Below are 16336 nucleotides of genomic sequence, written 5' to 3'. Positions count from 1 at the left end.
TACTTTTGCACTCCGTTTTCTAGTTTAACCTCTTTTCTTTTTAGGGTTAGTGTTGAAAAAGTGTACTTGTATTACAGGTAGAGGGAGTTCTTAAAAATTGATTTTATCTAAAAATGGGAAGGAGGCCGTTAATTAGATTCAAACAGACCCCCTTTGCGTCTTTACCCCACCTCTTCCCCCTACTCTTGTCCCCATCTTCTTCCAAACAACAAGACAGCTTTACTTTACCTCCCATCACTGTTCTGGCTCCCTTTGAAGCAGTCTGATCAAGCAGGCGCTCAGCGCATGTAGCCTTACGTGTTGTACACTGGGCTTCCGTCTAAGAGCAGAAATAGCTTTACTCTGGAGGTGGATGGTGGACAGGAGCTGTGAGTAATTGTCGGGTAAGTTGGGTACCACACCAACACAGCCAGGGCCTCATCATCAGTGGGCCCTGACCTGGCTGCATCTTAGATTCACCTGAGGTAGGTTTTTTTTTAATTTTTATTGCCATATAGTTGATTTACAATGTTGTGTTAGTTTCTGGTGTACAGCAAAGTGGTTCAGTTATATAAATATATATTCAGTTATAAAAATATATATGTAAATAAATATATTAAAAATATATTCTTTTTCAGATTCTTTTCCATTATAGGTTATTACAAGGTATTGAATATAGTTCCCTGTGCTATACAGTAGGACCTTGTTGTTTATTTATTTTATATATAGTAGTGTGTATCTATTAATCCCAAGCTCCTAGTTTATCCCTCCCCACCCCCTTTCCCCTTTGCTAACCGTAACTTTGCTTTCTGTGTCTGTGAGTCTGCTTCTGTTTTGTAAATAAGTTCATCTGTATCATTTTTTTTAGATTCTACATAGAAGTGATATCATATGATATTTGTCTTTCTTCCTGGATCCCACGCAGGCTGACTTACTGGAATCTCAGGCGATGATGGCACCAGGTGATTCTGATGTGCATTCAGGGCTGAGAACCAATTAGGTTAAATGCCTCAGTGTTTCTCTGGGGCTTGAAGACCCTTTTACTCTGCATCTCCAGGAGAGCTGGATTAAAATGCAGATTCCTTCTCCAGACCCTAGACCCTGTGAATCCGTTGGCTCGGAGTGGGCCCAGCCCTTTCATCTAGTAAGCGCTCCGAGTGATTCTTCTGTTCTGTGAAATTTGGTAATCCCCAGCCTCTGGGATCCTCGGTGTTTTTTTGGCCCCGGGTTAGGGATGTGCCCTGGGAGGGGCTGGTGGGAACTCTTGACCCTCAGCGTTCTGGCGAGTTCCTCTGGGCCAGGAGGCTTCTCCCTGCTCTTGTGGAGAACACATTGTCGCCCCCAGCCCTGCGCCCTGTCCTCTGTTCTGTGTTCCACAGAGCGTGGCTTTAGGAGTCTGAATGACTCACCCCAGCCTGTGGTCTGTCAGTTGGCAAACACCGTGTGTGGTGTGGTGGTGTGAGAGGATGTTTATCTCAGCTGACGGTCACAGATGCTGATTGGAAAGGTGAAGTACACTTATAAAGGTGTCACGAGCAGCACGGGGCCAGACCCACAGAATCCACGTGCAGGGGGACCCTGACCCCAGGTGCTCATCTGCAGTTCAGGGGAGGGAAAGGGTGTGTGGTCTCAGAAGATGGAGGAGCTTGGGGGAGAGCAGAAGCCTTCATTTCTGGATCATAGCATCCTGGATCCATTGGAAGACCTCATTTCCTTAGAGAATTTTGGTGCATAGATACCAGGAGTTGTGATTTTGTCTGTATTTAATGGGAGTAATTAAAATGAGCGGTAATTTTGAGTGACTGTTAAAATAGCTGATGAATACAAATATTATTTTTTGGTTTCGATATTTAGTTGCTGTTATCTTGAGGTTTAAGTAGACATTATTTCAAAATCCTATATATTTTATTTTGGGAGGAGGGCAAATAGAAAGAATGCTAAACTGTCCACATTCCCCCCAACCCCCCTTCTCATTCGGTATGAAACCTAACATTTACTTTTCTGTAATTCTTTCTTTCCGGTGAATTTTTTTTTTTTTTTTTTTTCCAAAACAGGAGATCTTGTATCTCGGGACATATTTGTGTTTATTGAGCCAACTCTGCTGGGGAGGAAAAGCTGAGGAGTAAAGGTTATTTTTGTAATTGTGGCTGGAATTAGGTAAAAACCCTCTGGGCTGGGAAAATTTGTTCCCAGCACAAGTTACCAAGACTCAAAATAAAACTTTGACAAAGGGCCCGTGTCCCACCTTCCCCATGCACCGTGCAGAGGCCATGCCAGCCTTTCTGCCCTGCACTGTCTGTTCCCATTTTTCCTTCCAGATGCTGGAAAGGCTGCCGGGGCAGGAATCACGTCTTTTGTCTACAAAGGCCGGCTGCCTCCTGGGCGAGTCCCTGGGTGTTGGAATAACGTGATAACTGAGATGGTGCCTTTGAAAACAAAAAAATGTCCACTTCACATTATTATTTTTTTCCCTGCACGCCCTGAGGAACAGCTGGGGCAGCAAATACAGACTGGGATCACGCGTTCATACTGAGCCTTTCTTGACAATCCCAGGTATTTTTAAGCAGGATGGTATCAGGCAGCCAGCAGTCAGCCAGCCCAATTTGGCACACAGGGCCCTGTTTTACCTGAGCGATAAATAGTCCTCAATGAAGCAGCATGATGGTACAGAGTGAGCCTGAAGTCATAGCATTCAGTATTTCACCACGGCCCGGCAGCATCTCTTTTCACGCGCTCATTCTGTTCACGGCTGGTTGTTTAGTCCTTGTTGTGTTTGAATCCTGTCTTTGGCCAGGCCTGCATTCATGGTGTTTATGCGTGACGGGATCCCCCTCTCCATGCCAGAGTGAGCCTCCCGTCTTCCCTGCCCACTGCATGCAGCATCGCCTCGTGGATGCGGGGTTCACTGTTTGCCGAGGATGTTTCATGTTGGGGGTTTTGTCACTTGCCTCTGCTGTGGGAAGGGGCATCTCCCAGCCCTTGGGCTTCTCCCTCGTCTGCACCCGCGCCTCCAGGTGCCCCTTCTGCCTTTCCCTGTGGATGTGGACAGGGACGGGGTTCTGAAGCCTCCACCCTCAGCCTCCCCTCGACCCTGCGTCCCCTCCATGCTGCCTTCTGAGCAAAGATAGGCATGAGCGTCCACGCTCCTTCATCCTACTTCTGTCTGCCTCCCCGCCCACCCCGCAGATGTCCCAAACAGAAACATCAGCCCCAAGCACGCTACAGTGAACTTTCCCCTTGACCTTGGTTTTCTCCTCAAGCCATAAACCCCTCCCTCCTCTTTCCCCTGAATTGCCAAGCTTTTTGACGGCACACTCCAAAGTCTCTAGGCTCGCAGACTTTCAGATTTAATGGAACAGCAGGGTTTATTTTAGAGGGATTGTGACACAGGATTGCTAAGTCTTTATTTTGATAAGAAGAACTCATTGTCATTGAGTAAAAAGCCAGGAGATTTCGAGGCCCCACTCAGGCTATAATCTCTGATTAAACAGAGCCCAGAGGACAGTGACCCTTGTAAATACACGCATCTGGCTTCATGGTCGGAAGGTCGTGCCACTGTCTCCCCGTTTCCCCATGTTGCTGGGACTGGAGTCGGGCAGCTGCTGTATGCCCTCCGTTCCTCTCTGTCCACAGGAACCGGCAGGCGACCTGGCTTCTCCACCTTTGCGGTTTGATTTCCCTCAAACCACTCTCTCTGTTGGCGCCTCTGGACGGTGGCAGCAGATCCCTGCGGCCCAGCCCGTGTCCCCTACCTGCTGGCCGCACCATAGACCCACCCCCTCGGGGACCCCTTTGCTCCCTCGACCTCTTGGCTCTGCCCCCAGCTGCCTGTTGGGGGCTCTCACAACAGAGTTCACCCACCCCGTCTCTGGGTGAGATGACTGCCCAGGCCTCTCTCGGAACCGCGGGCCTGTATTCCCACCTCGTCTGTCTCCCCAGGTGCATTTCCTCCAGCATCTCTTTCTCCAGCACGTTTGGAACCGATGGAATCTGACTGTCCTCTTCCTCGCCGTGAAGCAGATGGACCCGAATTTCAAAGCTCTGCTCCTCCACACGTGAGCACAGTGACCTTGGGCTGTTTAGTTAGTTTCCAGGCCTGCTTCTGCATCTGCTTGCGGGACCACCACCATCCTTCCCACTCTTTGTTTTTGGGATTAGATGATGCGTGAAGACCCTCAGAAAGGCATCTCTTCTTATCTGGGGCCACACGGTCAAGTGGTGTAACAGGGTTCGGAGGAGTTCCTCTTTCAGACCTGTACCTGTCACTTCCTGACCTTGAGTCTGTCCCCTGCTGTCCTCTCAGTGCCTGAGACCCGCTACTTGTGTCCAAGGCGGCGGTGACGACACCTGTCAGGTGACTGATTGCAAAGGGGGCTTCTCAGAGCTCCAGGCAGTGGGGAGCAATTTCAAATCTTCCTCTAAAGTAGAAGTACCGTGCTAAAAATTATAGGTGTATATGTGGTTGAAGGGAGGTGTGTGTGCGCATGTCTCCATGGCGACCAGCACTGGCTGGTGGGCCCTGGTGCACATTTATTCCCAGGATAAGTCTCGAGGTGGCTTGCGGAAGGTCACCGCAGAGGCGAGGGGAGGTTAGAGTCTGGTACCCGGGTGCCTCTGGGACGGCCAGGTGGCTGTTGGGTCACCTCTGCCCCTGGATCTCTGAGGGCAGTTCAGGGGTGGCTGTTGTTGCCATGGCGCCGTTTGCTTGTGCTGTCTTATTTTCTGTTTGTTTCTGATGTGGTTTAGTATCGGTGATGCGTCGAGGTACTGCCCTCAATGCCTGACGGTTCGTGCAGCTACACATTTCTCTGAGATGGGATACTGATAACAAAATGCTCAGGTAAAGACTCAGTTCCCTCTGTGCTGACAGAGGTCTTGAGGACAGTTTCCCCTCTGGTCTGAGTGTGTCGGGGTGAGAGGAGGGGGGGACCATGTGCCCCAGACCCCACACGTTGATAGAAAAAGTGACAAAGCCAGCCTGTGCCCCTCGGGGGAGAACACCTCCCCCCACCTAGTCCTTTACATTTGTGTACTTTACCGCGTTACCCTGTACATCATCTCATCGTACCTCTCAGCAGCCAGGGATGGTGGACGAGGCAGAGAAGGCCAGCAGCCCTTTGCGAGGAGCAGGGGCGCCCGGCAGTGAAGGCATCCCTGTGCGCAGGGCCTGGAGTCTGTCTCTGGATCCCAGGCCCAGCGCAGTTGGTAGGTAATTCAGTAGTGTTGCACGCCTGCTGCGGGCCTGCAGACTTCCGTTCTGCTTCGCATTTCATGATCTCTTGGTGGAGAGAGCCTCGCACTGTAACTGCGGACCTCAGACAGGTCTTGAACCCAGGAGAAGAGATGCTGTTTATATAGAACCAGAAGAAATGCCAGTGAGTAACTCAGTTATTCAGAAAGAACTTATTCTGCTGTGCACAGGGGCTGCGATCATAGACTGGACAGGCCGTTCGTGCACCATTCTCTGTGACAGGAGATGCCCTGGAAGGTTCTAAACTCCTTAGAAGGAGTTAGAAGGAAGGTCACACAGTCCAGCCTGTGTCTATCCCAAGGGGGGCCCTGAGATGGTGATAGCTTTTCAGGAAAGGGCGTGGTCCACCTTGAGGCTTCTGGGCATCGGATTCCTTATAGAGGATTGCAGGCTAAGGCTCTGTATTACTTCTGTGGGTTAGGGGGCTGGGGAAGGTGGAACCCCAGCCTGATATGTTAAAAATGGATGCTGAGAAAATAGCAGGAGTGCCAGGAAGGGCAAGCAGTCCTTCTAAATCACTTCCTAAATGACAGTATCTGCGGTGAAAAGTGTATTCTGTCTCCGAAGCCCTTGGGCTCATGGTGCCAGGATGGTTGTCTGCTTGGTGGTGGTGAAGATTTTTGGCACTGCAGAGTTTAGAACTGATTATCAGTCGCCTGTATACAGGTGGTAGTAATGGTTATATTGGTAAACAACAGATTCAGTATTTTCATTTTCAGACATTTCGTAAATATCAGATTTTATGCTTTGATTCTTGGACGTATAGAAGACAAAGCCAGTTTAAATACATGAAAAATATGAGTAAAGATTTTTTTTTGTTTCACCTTATATAGAAGCTTGAACTAAGCTGAATGTCGGCAGCTATAAGTTTGGGGGTGCCTTCTTTAATGAGAGGAAAAACCTCATGAGTTATTTCTAATATTTGTATGTAAATAGATGTTCATTCAGGGTTTTATTCCTTCTCAGATAGAAGCAAAAGCCCTCTCAGGCCTCTCATCTCTATTAATAACGCCACTCTTCTTCAAATTATTTGGCCTTCATTTGCAGCAACATGGATGGACCTAGAGATTATCATACTAGAGTGCAGTAAGTCAGACAGAGAAAGACAAATACCGTATGATATCACTTATACGTGGAATCTAAAATACGACACAAGTGAACCTATCTATGAAACAGAAACAGAATCACGGACATAGAGAACAGACTGGTGGTTGCCAAGCGGGATGGGGTTGGGGGAGGGATGGAGAGGGAGGCTGGGGTTAGCAGATGTAAGCTATTATACATAGGATGGATAAACAACCAGATCCTACTGTATAGCACAGGGAACTATATTCAATATCCTGTGATAAACCATAATGGAAAAGAATATAAAAAAAGAACATATATATGTATAGCTGAATCACTTTGCTGTACAGCAGTAATTAATACAACATTGTAAGTCAGTTATAGTTCAATAAAAAAATTATTTGGCTTTGAATGGAAAATAGTGGTCCTCTCTACTGATCCCCCACCCAGTATAAAAAAGAGGTCCAGTAGAGTGTACCATGTGCTTTTATTTGTGTGACTCTCCTTTATTCTTGTGCAACCCTAAGCTGGAGCTGTGATTATCCCTCTTTTAGAGAAGAGGAAACTCCTTGTCTGGCAAATTAATTGTAAACAGCTCAGCCTGGCATTGGTAGTCTTCTGTCAAGAGATTTCTCCGGACTCCTCTCCAGACACCCGCAGACTGATATCCTGAAGTTCAGGCAAACTGTGCCCAGGGCCTACCCTCTCCCCACTTTGCATCCAGTGTCACATTCCTGCCTATGCTGCTCCTCTACTCTTATTTATTTGGTTCAAAGCATAAGTGTCCTTCTTTGTTCCATTTTCTCCCTTCTCTGAACTTCTGCAGCACTTAAGGTATGATATACTGGCATTATTTGAAAATATCTGTTGATGACCCATTTTACAGATAAGGAAATTAGGCACAGGTAGGTTAAATAGTTTATCCGAGGGTGCAGACCTCATAAATGCGGAAGAGGTTGGTGGTCAGCCTTGGCCTCACTGAGAAGTGGTTTTTGTCTATAGTTTTTCATATGTTTAGTCTTAAACCTCACATTTGTCCAGAGCAAAACACTTGGAAGACAGTTAAAGGGGATTGCAGCTGGGAATAACCTGCAAGCTTTATACTATCTCTTGTAAGAGATCTGGGACCAAGCAGTTTTCTTACTAGTAAAACAGAGATAATACCCACCCTACAGGGGATATTTCATGACTCAGATTAGAGAGCAACTGTCTTTGCAGAGGTTTAACAATGTGAGTTTCTCATTTATTCATTCAGTACCCGTGGGCTGTTTAAGCTTAGTACAGTCACCCCTCGGCCTCCGTGGAGGACAAAATACCAAAATCCGAGGATGCTCAAATCCCTTATGTAAAATGGCATAGTATTTGCATATAACCTTGCATATCTTCCCATATCCTTTAAACCACCTCTGGATTACTTATAATACCTATTACAATGCAAACAGTTGTAAATACAATTTAAATACTATGTAAATAGTTGCCCAATGAGGCAAATTGAAGTTTTGCTTTTTTTGGACCTTTCTGGAATATTTTTTTAATATTTTGATCCACAGTTGGTTGAATTCCCAGATGTGGAACCTGTAGGCCGACTGTACTATGTCAGCTTTGGGGAAACAGCAACAGACAAGGCCCACATGGTCTTTCTTCCCAGTGAGCCTAGAGTTCAATAAGGGAGATTAACCATCACCAAACAATTATTTAATTAAAACTGTAACAGATTTCAGGAACCTGAGAGCACGGGGATCCAACCGAATCTTGGGGCCCAAAGGAGGTGTCCCTGAGAGTGTGATATTTTAGCTAAGTATTTAAGAAGGAACAGACGTTCCCTTCCTTAGTTTTCTGCTCTGATATTTTTAGTAATTTAAAGCAAACCAGTACGCAGGACTCTTCTAGCCACACTGTTGCCTTCCTTGTCTAAAGCTCTTATTTTTACAGGCAAATACCTTCTTTTCAGTTAAATTAGCAACATGCGTGTGGTAGAAAGAAATGGTCTTTGGAGTTGAGACCTATGTTCTGTTTGCCGATCTTGTGTACAAGCAGGTTTGCCTAGGGATGGAATGTCTTCCTACAAGGCAGCTCTGTCTGGACTGGGTCCAGCTGTGTTCTCTGGAAGTTGCTGTTGTTACCCTCAGATACCCTGACTCCAGACCAGCCCCGACCAGAGTTCATGTGTTCCTTGGTAGGCCCATCTTCCTGAGCTTCAGGGATGTTTCTGATGGTCTGAGAAATATTAAAGACTTCTACCAAATTGATGTGCTTTTCCGCTTTCTCTGTTTCTTGATCTTTTCCTCAGATCAAGCAGAAAGCTGCTGTACAGTGTGTGTGTGTGGGTGTCAGCTTGATCTTCCCTAGCACTTGATGTACAATATTGTATTAAGTTATAGGTGTACAATATAGTTATTCACAGTTTTTAAAGCTTAAGCTCCACTTATAGTTATTATAAAATATTGGCTATATTCCCTGGGTTGTACAATATATCCTTGTAGCTTATTTTATACCTAATAGTTTGTACCTCCTGCTCCCCTCCCTCTATACTGCCCCCCACCCAACTGGTGACCACTAGCTTGTTCTCTATAGCTGTGAGTCCACCTCTTTTTTGTTATATTCACTAGTTCATTCTTAATGTGGATAAGCCATATATATATATATATATATACACACACACATATATAGTGTGTATGTATGTGTACATATGCACACAACATGTATGTATACACACACATGCACACATGTATGTGTACACATGTATGTATGTTTGTGTATATATGTGTGTGTGTGTATGTGTATATATATGTATATACTGCTATCATATTTATGAAACTAGGATCATTAATAGTATGTATTCTTCTCTACCTTATACGACCATGAAAGGCAGAGAATTGTGTGAGGCAAATGTTACCACAAATTTAAATATTTGCAGCTTTTAAATTTGTACTTGGAGCTCTTATGTAGCTTCTGATTACTTTGTGGTGTTGGAGCAGGGCATCCATTTTTCCCTTTATTTCTCCCGTCTCCTTTTCACCCCCAATTTAGAAATATTTGGTATGTTTTGGCTCTGCTTGCCTTTGTCGAGCTGGTGGAAGAAATGGCATGGGATCAAGAGAGCCTTTTCTATTTTAGCCCTTCTTAACGTTAGTACATCCAAAATAAATGTATTCTTGAAATTAAATGCTATGAACTAACCTTTTCCAGCCCTTAAAGCTGTAACCTCAGGGTTTAAACCAAGAGAAAGAGGAATTTAAAATAGCATTTTTGGTCATTTCAAGAATCGCAATGTTTAGTGGCAGGTAAACGTGGGGAAAAACATTCAGCCTCATTAGTAATCAAAGGAATATAAAAGAAAATGTTGCCAGACTATTTTACCAATAACATGGGCAGTTTTTCAAAAGTAAGAGAAAGAAAGGAAGAAGGGAAAGATGTTGAATCGGGTGGTGGAAGTATAAAGGCGTACCTTGCCCCCTCGAAGGCAGTTTAGCAGTATCTGTCAAGTGCTGCAGAGGTGTTAGTGCCTCTGACACAGTGATTACACTCTGGGAGCTTAGCCTAAGGAAGTAACCAGAAATGGACATAAATATAATTATAATGTTAGGAACTTGGAAACAACCTAAATGTCCAACGACTGGGGATTGGTTACATGAAATATGAAAATGTGTGCAGTGGGCTTTTGTGCCACTAAGAATGGGAAACTATTTGGAAAAATAATGACAGGGGGAAAAGTTTGTAAAATAACATAAAGTGAAGCATGAACCTAGTATTTTGAAATATGATCTATTTATACACACACTCTGTATGTGTATCTGACAATTAAAAACATACATCAGAATAAAATATTGTCTCTGGGTGATGGGAATGTCGGTGGTTTTTTATTCTTCACTGGAGTTTTCTGTATTTTCCAAATATGCCTATAATCAGAAGAAATTCCATAATTTTAAAATGCATACTTTAGAATACTTTGTACTGATATAACCATATGAAAACATAGGGGAAATAAAGCCTACAGGGAATTACCAACCGAATGCCCTCAGTGAGTTTTGATGAGGTGATGGGACTTGGTGGGGTGGTTGTTTTTTATGTTTTTCTTGAACGTGCTTCTGTTTAGAATATATCTTGTATTAGGAAAGCAAATGTAAAATAAACGTAGAAAAGTACTTTAGGAATCCATGCCATGTTTGAGCGGAGTTAGTACTTTGTAGATATTCCCTTGCGACTGTGGTCCATCTTGAGGATGATGAAAACTGTTAACAGTGGTGGTCAGTGATAGACATTTTCTTTCCTTCTGCAGATATTCCTGAAATTCCAGAGAGCATCTCATTCTGTAAAGCACTACAGATCGCTGACTTCAGCGGAAACCCACTGACTAGGTAATCTTTCTGCTTGCTTTTCTGTCCATAGTACTAAGGGTACCCTTTTTGAACACGGGGACGTCAGGAGCCCCTCCTGTGGCTCCTGGCTCAGTCGTGAGCCCACTGACCCGTGGATTCCAGGCGCCTGTGTTGCCAGGGTAACTGAGTTGATGCCCAAACAGCAGTGCAGGGACCAGCCCTCCAGAGTCCATTCTAGATGTCTCTCTGGGCCAGGTGGGCCCATTTATAAAATTTCTCAAGACTCTTTAAGCAACCTCGAAGAAAGGAAAGTACTCTTCCTTTCCTTTTCATTCCCTTTTTTTGGTTTTTTTTTAAAGTGTCTAGAAAAATCGAGATTGAGTTAAAATTTGGGATTCATCTCCTCTGTCTCAGAATTGCTTGGATCTTCTTGGGTATGGAGTGCTGGGGAATGCCCTATTTCGTTTTGTTTTTCCCGTATCTGCTTATTTTTAAGAAGTATAAATATGTCTTAAAAACAATTCTGGTTTTTCTCTTTTGAATTTTAGTTATTATGTTACTAGTAATGTTTATTTTTATGAAAAATAGTACTCTAGTAGGCTCTAGCCTGATAGCTTTCTAACTCACCACCGTTGTCACGTCTCGTCCTCTTTCTTAACCATCATCCATACGGTTGTCCCTCTTTCTCAAACCTTTCTGTAGCTCCCCGTCCCTGTAAGATCAAGTGGGAGCTCCTGGTGTGCTGTGCAGCCTCCCCCCCGCCCTCTGTCTGACCTTGGCCGGCCTTTCCACCTGCATGGCCCTCAATTGCCTTGTCTGATGTTGTGGCCTCTGTAATAAAGGGCTCCAGGTCTCTGATTTCACTCCCCCTCGTTTTGACTGTGCCAACTCTTTCGCTCTCCTTTAAGATGCAGCCTGAGCATCACATTTCTTCAGGAGGCCTTTCCTGACGACTCACCAAGGCCCCTCCTCTGGGCCCTGTAACCCCTCTCTGCATACTTTTCTCACAACACTCGAAACCTACATGTAAATGATCACTTTGACCAAGGCCCCCCAACAAGATGTATTCCTCTGTCATTTACGGTTCTATCTGCAGCCCTACTGTACTTTCTGGAATGGAGTGAGCCCTCAGTGTTTGTTGAACTGAACTGAGCTATTTGTGCTCAAGGCAGCTCGTAGGGTTGGGCAGCTGGGAAATATTATGCTTCTCTGGAGTTTTTTTTGTTAACTCTTCAGTTGCTTAATCCCCTTGTCTACTTCTTTAGTGTTTTTCCCCTAATGTCTGCTGATATGTGACTTTATCATCATTTCAAAACTCTCTTGACCAGAACACACTGCATCGTATGAGGCCTTACTCAGTTTTCACCCTGGACTTGTTTTTGGCAGGTTTCTTAAAGGAAAGCCGTTTTAATTTGGCAGGTGTGCTCTTTTAAGAATTAAGACGATGTCTGTGAGTTGAAGGGACCTTAAAAATTATTCAGCGTGGCCTAGTGATTTTATGGCTGAAGAAACTGAGGCTCCAAGAGGTGAAATGACCTTTCAAGATCATGCAGCCTCTGAGCAGCAGCTCAGACTAGCTTTCCTCTCTCTCGACCTTAAGTCTGGCCTTCCTCATCGGGTCACATCACTAGTTTGGCTCTTAATGTTAAGAGCCAGTGAAAAAAGCAAATCAGCCATTTAAAGATACAATTTCCTTATATTTACGATCATTATAGCTAGTTTTAAAATTATGTATAGTTTCTGGTAAAAACTCAGAACCGTTAAGTTGCATCTTTTGAAATATAAATTTAAAAAATCTTAGCTCTATTACACTATGGAAGAGGTTGCAACTTCGTACAAACCATTCCTGAGAATGTATTTCATCAATTATGAAAATCCTAGTTAATACTCTCATCTTTCGGGGCCTGCATTTGGTTTTGAAGTTTGGAATTACCTGTATTAGATGTCAAACAGCATAGGAATTGTTTTTTAAAAAAGGAACCTAGAGGGGCTTCCCTGGTGGTGCAGTGGTTGGGAGTCCACCTGCCGATGCAGGGGACACGGGTTCGTGCCCCGGTCCAGGAAGATCCCACATGCCACGGGGCGGCTGGGCCGTGAGCCATGGCCGCTGAGCCTGCGCGTCCGGAGCCTGTGCTCCGCAATGGGAGAGGCCACAACAGTGAGAGGCCCGCGTACCGCAAAAAAAAAAAAAAAAAAAAAAAGGAACCTAGAAAGAGGAAAGAAATGAAAGATTCTAATCTAGAGACTATCACTAAGGCAAGAAGTCCTCACCACCCCCTGCAAAAAAAATGAGTTACGTGTTCTTTTCTCCATCTTAGCAGATTCATGTATAAGCATTTTAGATGCAATGAGATTTTTTTTGCAGTTTGTGATTTTTCCTCTCCAAATACTAGTAACCATAGAAATATTGAAAGTAAACTTTCTTTGCAGGTATTTAAATAATACTTTTATTTTGAATCCTTGCTCTTCAGTAGTCTAAGGGAAGTATACAGAATTTCTCTTTGTGTAAAACGTTGTGAAACATATAATCATCTCACATGATTGGCATATTAAATCAAATCAAAAGAAAAATATTAAGAAAGTAGCAATTGGCTGTCAGCTGATCAATTGTAAGTAATCCATAGCTTTGCTCTGGGTATTATAAGCTACAGGAAGAAAAAAAAATCAAGCAACTGTCTTGTGTTTTATTATAATATTGTGGACTAAAATTTCTATTTTCTGTTAATCAATAAAGTATTTTCACTCTTAGGCGCTTTCAGCTTCAGGAACTATGTATCATTTTCTTTCATAGCCATACACTCGGTAGGCTCACAACATTGTTTCTCCTTTATTCTTACAGCTTGAATATCTTTCCTCTCTAATTATTTCTGGATCACCCTGTCAGCAAGTATTTATCATACCCCTGTGCTGCTAGGTAGACCAAGTCCTTATTTTTTTCCTTATAAATAGAAAGACGAGACAAATGTGCCACACATAAAGTAATTTTAGGAGGTTATTTCAGTCAGCATACAGAAGAAGTCTTTATATTTATGTTAGGATGCACCATATATGCACTTCTCTTTTTCAACTATAACTACATTTTTTTTTTGTTTCAGATTGCCAGAAAGCTTTCCCGAATTGCAGAATTTGACATGTCTTTCTGTAAATGACATCTCACTGCAGTCTCTGCCTGAAAATATTGGCAAGTAAGTTTTTATGTGAAGTTTGCGTATACAGGGTGAAAGGGCGTTTATATCATCAACTCCACTTCCTTCGCTTTTACAGGTCTTGTTTTTCTCCTCAGAAAGCCGTTTAGCCAGTCTTCAATATCTCCCTCAAGAAAGCCTCTGCGTTTTTGCATCCAGTTGCCCCTAAATTTTAATGGTTAAAAAGGATGCTGCTACTTGTTACTAGTGAAAAACCTAATTTGTTTTGAAGTTTTCTCTAAACCGATGGATTCCAGAGTAGTTAATTGAAGCGAAGTAGCATGTGTTATATAGGTGGTTATTAAATACTGTCAGAAACGACTACTCCTAGTAATTTCATTGAAAACATAGGGCATGTGCCCTAAACAGCAGCTCTGACAGCGTTTGTGTGCCGTGGACCTGGGAACAGGGAGTTAGGGTGGTGTGTCTGGAGAGAAGGCGTGGTGTGTGTGTGTGTGGGGGGGGGGGGTGGGCTGGGGAGAGGGGTGGGATGGGACGGGCACGTGTCCACGATGCTGGCTCGGAGGTCGGGGAGGACAGCCATGTCAAGAAATAAAATCCTGTGGAGAAACTGTATGCTGGTGAATCAGTGTTCTTTTGCACATTCCCACAGGTGAACTGATTGATGGAATTATCTTAGTAGGTCTGCTCGTCTTCTCCATCCCTTCAGGACAGGCATTGGCTTAAAGCAGTCTGGTGGCTCATGCTTGACCACTTAAAAGCCCACCGTGGCCAGCCGACACTGGTGGACCGGTGTGTCCTGCCGTCAGTAAAGCATTTCTCTCGTCCTTACCCGTCCTGCCTAAGTTCTAAGATAAAACAGAAGCTCGCCTTTTGGGGAACTGCAGTGTATCTGGGTCTGTTCTGCAGAGGTTCTCTTGCCAGACATCTGAAGTCCCCTGCGTCCCCTCCTTGCAGGAGGAGGACGGCTGGCTGCCCTGTTTCCGTCTGCAGGTCTCTGTTCCTCTGAGGTTCACGCTGATGCTCGGACACTGGGCCAGCACATGTGCTGATTAAGAACTGTGCCCCTTAGCTCTCAGGAAGGGACAGAGACAAGAGGGTCCCTGAGTTCATGGTACCGGTTGTGGAGGAAATTAACAGTGTTTTGCCATGGATTTCATGCACTGCACTCTTGCTGTGTCAAGTTTCACATGTTTCTAATTAATATAATAGCCACTGAAATACTGCTGCTGCCCTCCTCCTGCCCCTCGGGGTCTCTGGAATCTAATTCCCTTGAGACCCTCCTCCACTCTCCCCGGCCTCCCACTGGCCTGATGGCTGCCCCTTCCATCCCCTCATTCGTGTCTTTTTAAACAGGTTTCATGCTTTGAGAGAAAATATGTTCTTATTAAACCAGAGTTCCCTCTCACTCCCTACTGCATTGTTTTTATGGAAAATGTTACTTAACAATCCTTTCAGGATAATTTATGATAGTCTTTATGCCACTTTTCTGTTAATATGTATGTTTGTTTTTGTCAACGTTCAGCGTTTCTTGTGTATCTGCTTTTTTGATCAGTAATAAGGGCAGTTTTTTGTTTTGTTTCAAGTTTAGATTTAATCAGCTTGTGTTATTATTACAGCCTCATATATACCGCTTGTTTCCAAAATAAAATGCCACTTTGAACTTGAACCGTGTGGTGAATAATCACCCAGAAAGTAAGAATATTGGTTAGAGGAGTGAATCAACTGATTTTTATTAGGTCAGCTGGTGAAAATTAATGGGAAACGGGAAGTTTCCTATTCCTGGTTTTGTTACTGTAGCAAGAGACTCCATGGTTTCTTCCTGTTGGACTTAGGGTTTATGTGTCCGTTCTCACTTAGTAGAAAGAAACGGAGAGAGACTCCTCCCTGGGGAAGACTGGACCCCTCTTGTGCCCTGGACGGTGCTGAAAAGGCACTTGAAACGGCTGAGTTGGTGACTGTCCAGGAGATCTCCTGTTTGCATGAGCATACTGTACTTTAAACAAATTGTTATTTGACACTTACCAACTTTCCTCTTGGGAGGGACTCTTCAGTTTCCCGAAGATTCCCACATGGTTCTCTGGAGCATTTAACCAAATATTTAGTAACCAGAATACTTCTCAGAGACAGTATGGTATCGTGAACAAGGCACAAAGATCGGGTATTACAAAAAATACGAAAATGACATCGAATGGCCACTTGCATGACGGATACTCACTGTTGTCTCTGTGGATTCTGAAGTGGAGGTTTGGGCATAAATTAACCCTGCCTGTTTGGTCAGATGGGGCAGCTACCTCAGCATTGGCCTTTTGAGCCTCAGTTGACGATGGGATCTCGGTGTCTCCTTTCGGCACCTGGCACGGCACGTGGCCTTAACTGGGAGGACTGTGGGTTTCTCCAGGATCGGGTAGGCGTGTCCCGCCTGGAGGAGAGAGCCCAGCCTTTAGGACAGGCAGCCTTGCAGGGCCTCGGAGCTGAGGGCACCCTCTTCCATCCGTGTGATTCGCTGACGGCAGTTTGAAGAGCATTCGGGCGTTGATGGCAGAGTTGGAGCTGGAGTCCGGCGCTCCTGGCCC

At 44.5% G+C, this 16336-nt stretch overlaps 1 protein-coding gene across 1 annotated transcript in view; it reads left to right on the top strand.

The window, feature by feature from the left end:
- LRRC1 (leucine rich repeat containing 1) overlaps positions 1–16336 on the top strand; it is a 125488-nt gene that overhangs the window by 61541 nt on the left and 47611 nt on the right. The window contains exons 3-4 of the mRNA XM_065885599.1: positions 10575–10653; positions 13710–13799. Coding sequence (XP_065741671.1) covers positions 10575–10653; positions 13710–13799 — 169 coding nt within the window. The remainder of the gene's footprint in view (positions 1–10574; positions 10654–13709; positions 13800–16336) is intronic.

This window comes from Phocoena phocoena, chromosome 10 (assembly GCF_963924675.1).
Source record: "Phocoena phocoena chromosome 10, mPhoPho1.1, whole genome shotgun sequence".
NCBI lineage: Eukaryota > Metazoa > Chordata > Mammalia > Artiodactyla > Phocoenidae > Phocoena > Phocoena phocoena.
The sequence above is the reverse complement of the archived record's forward strand: the minus strand, read 5'-3'. Positions and strand labels throughout refer to the sequence as shown.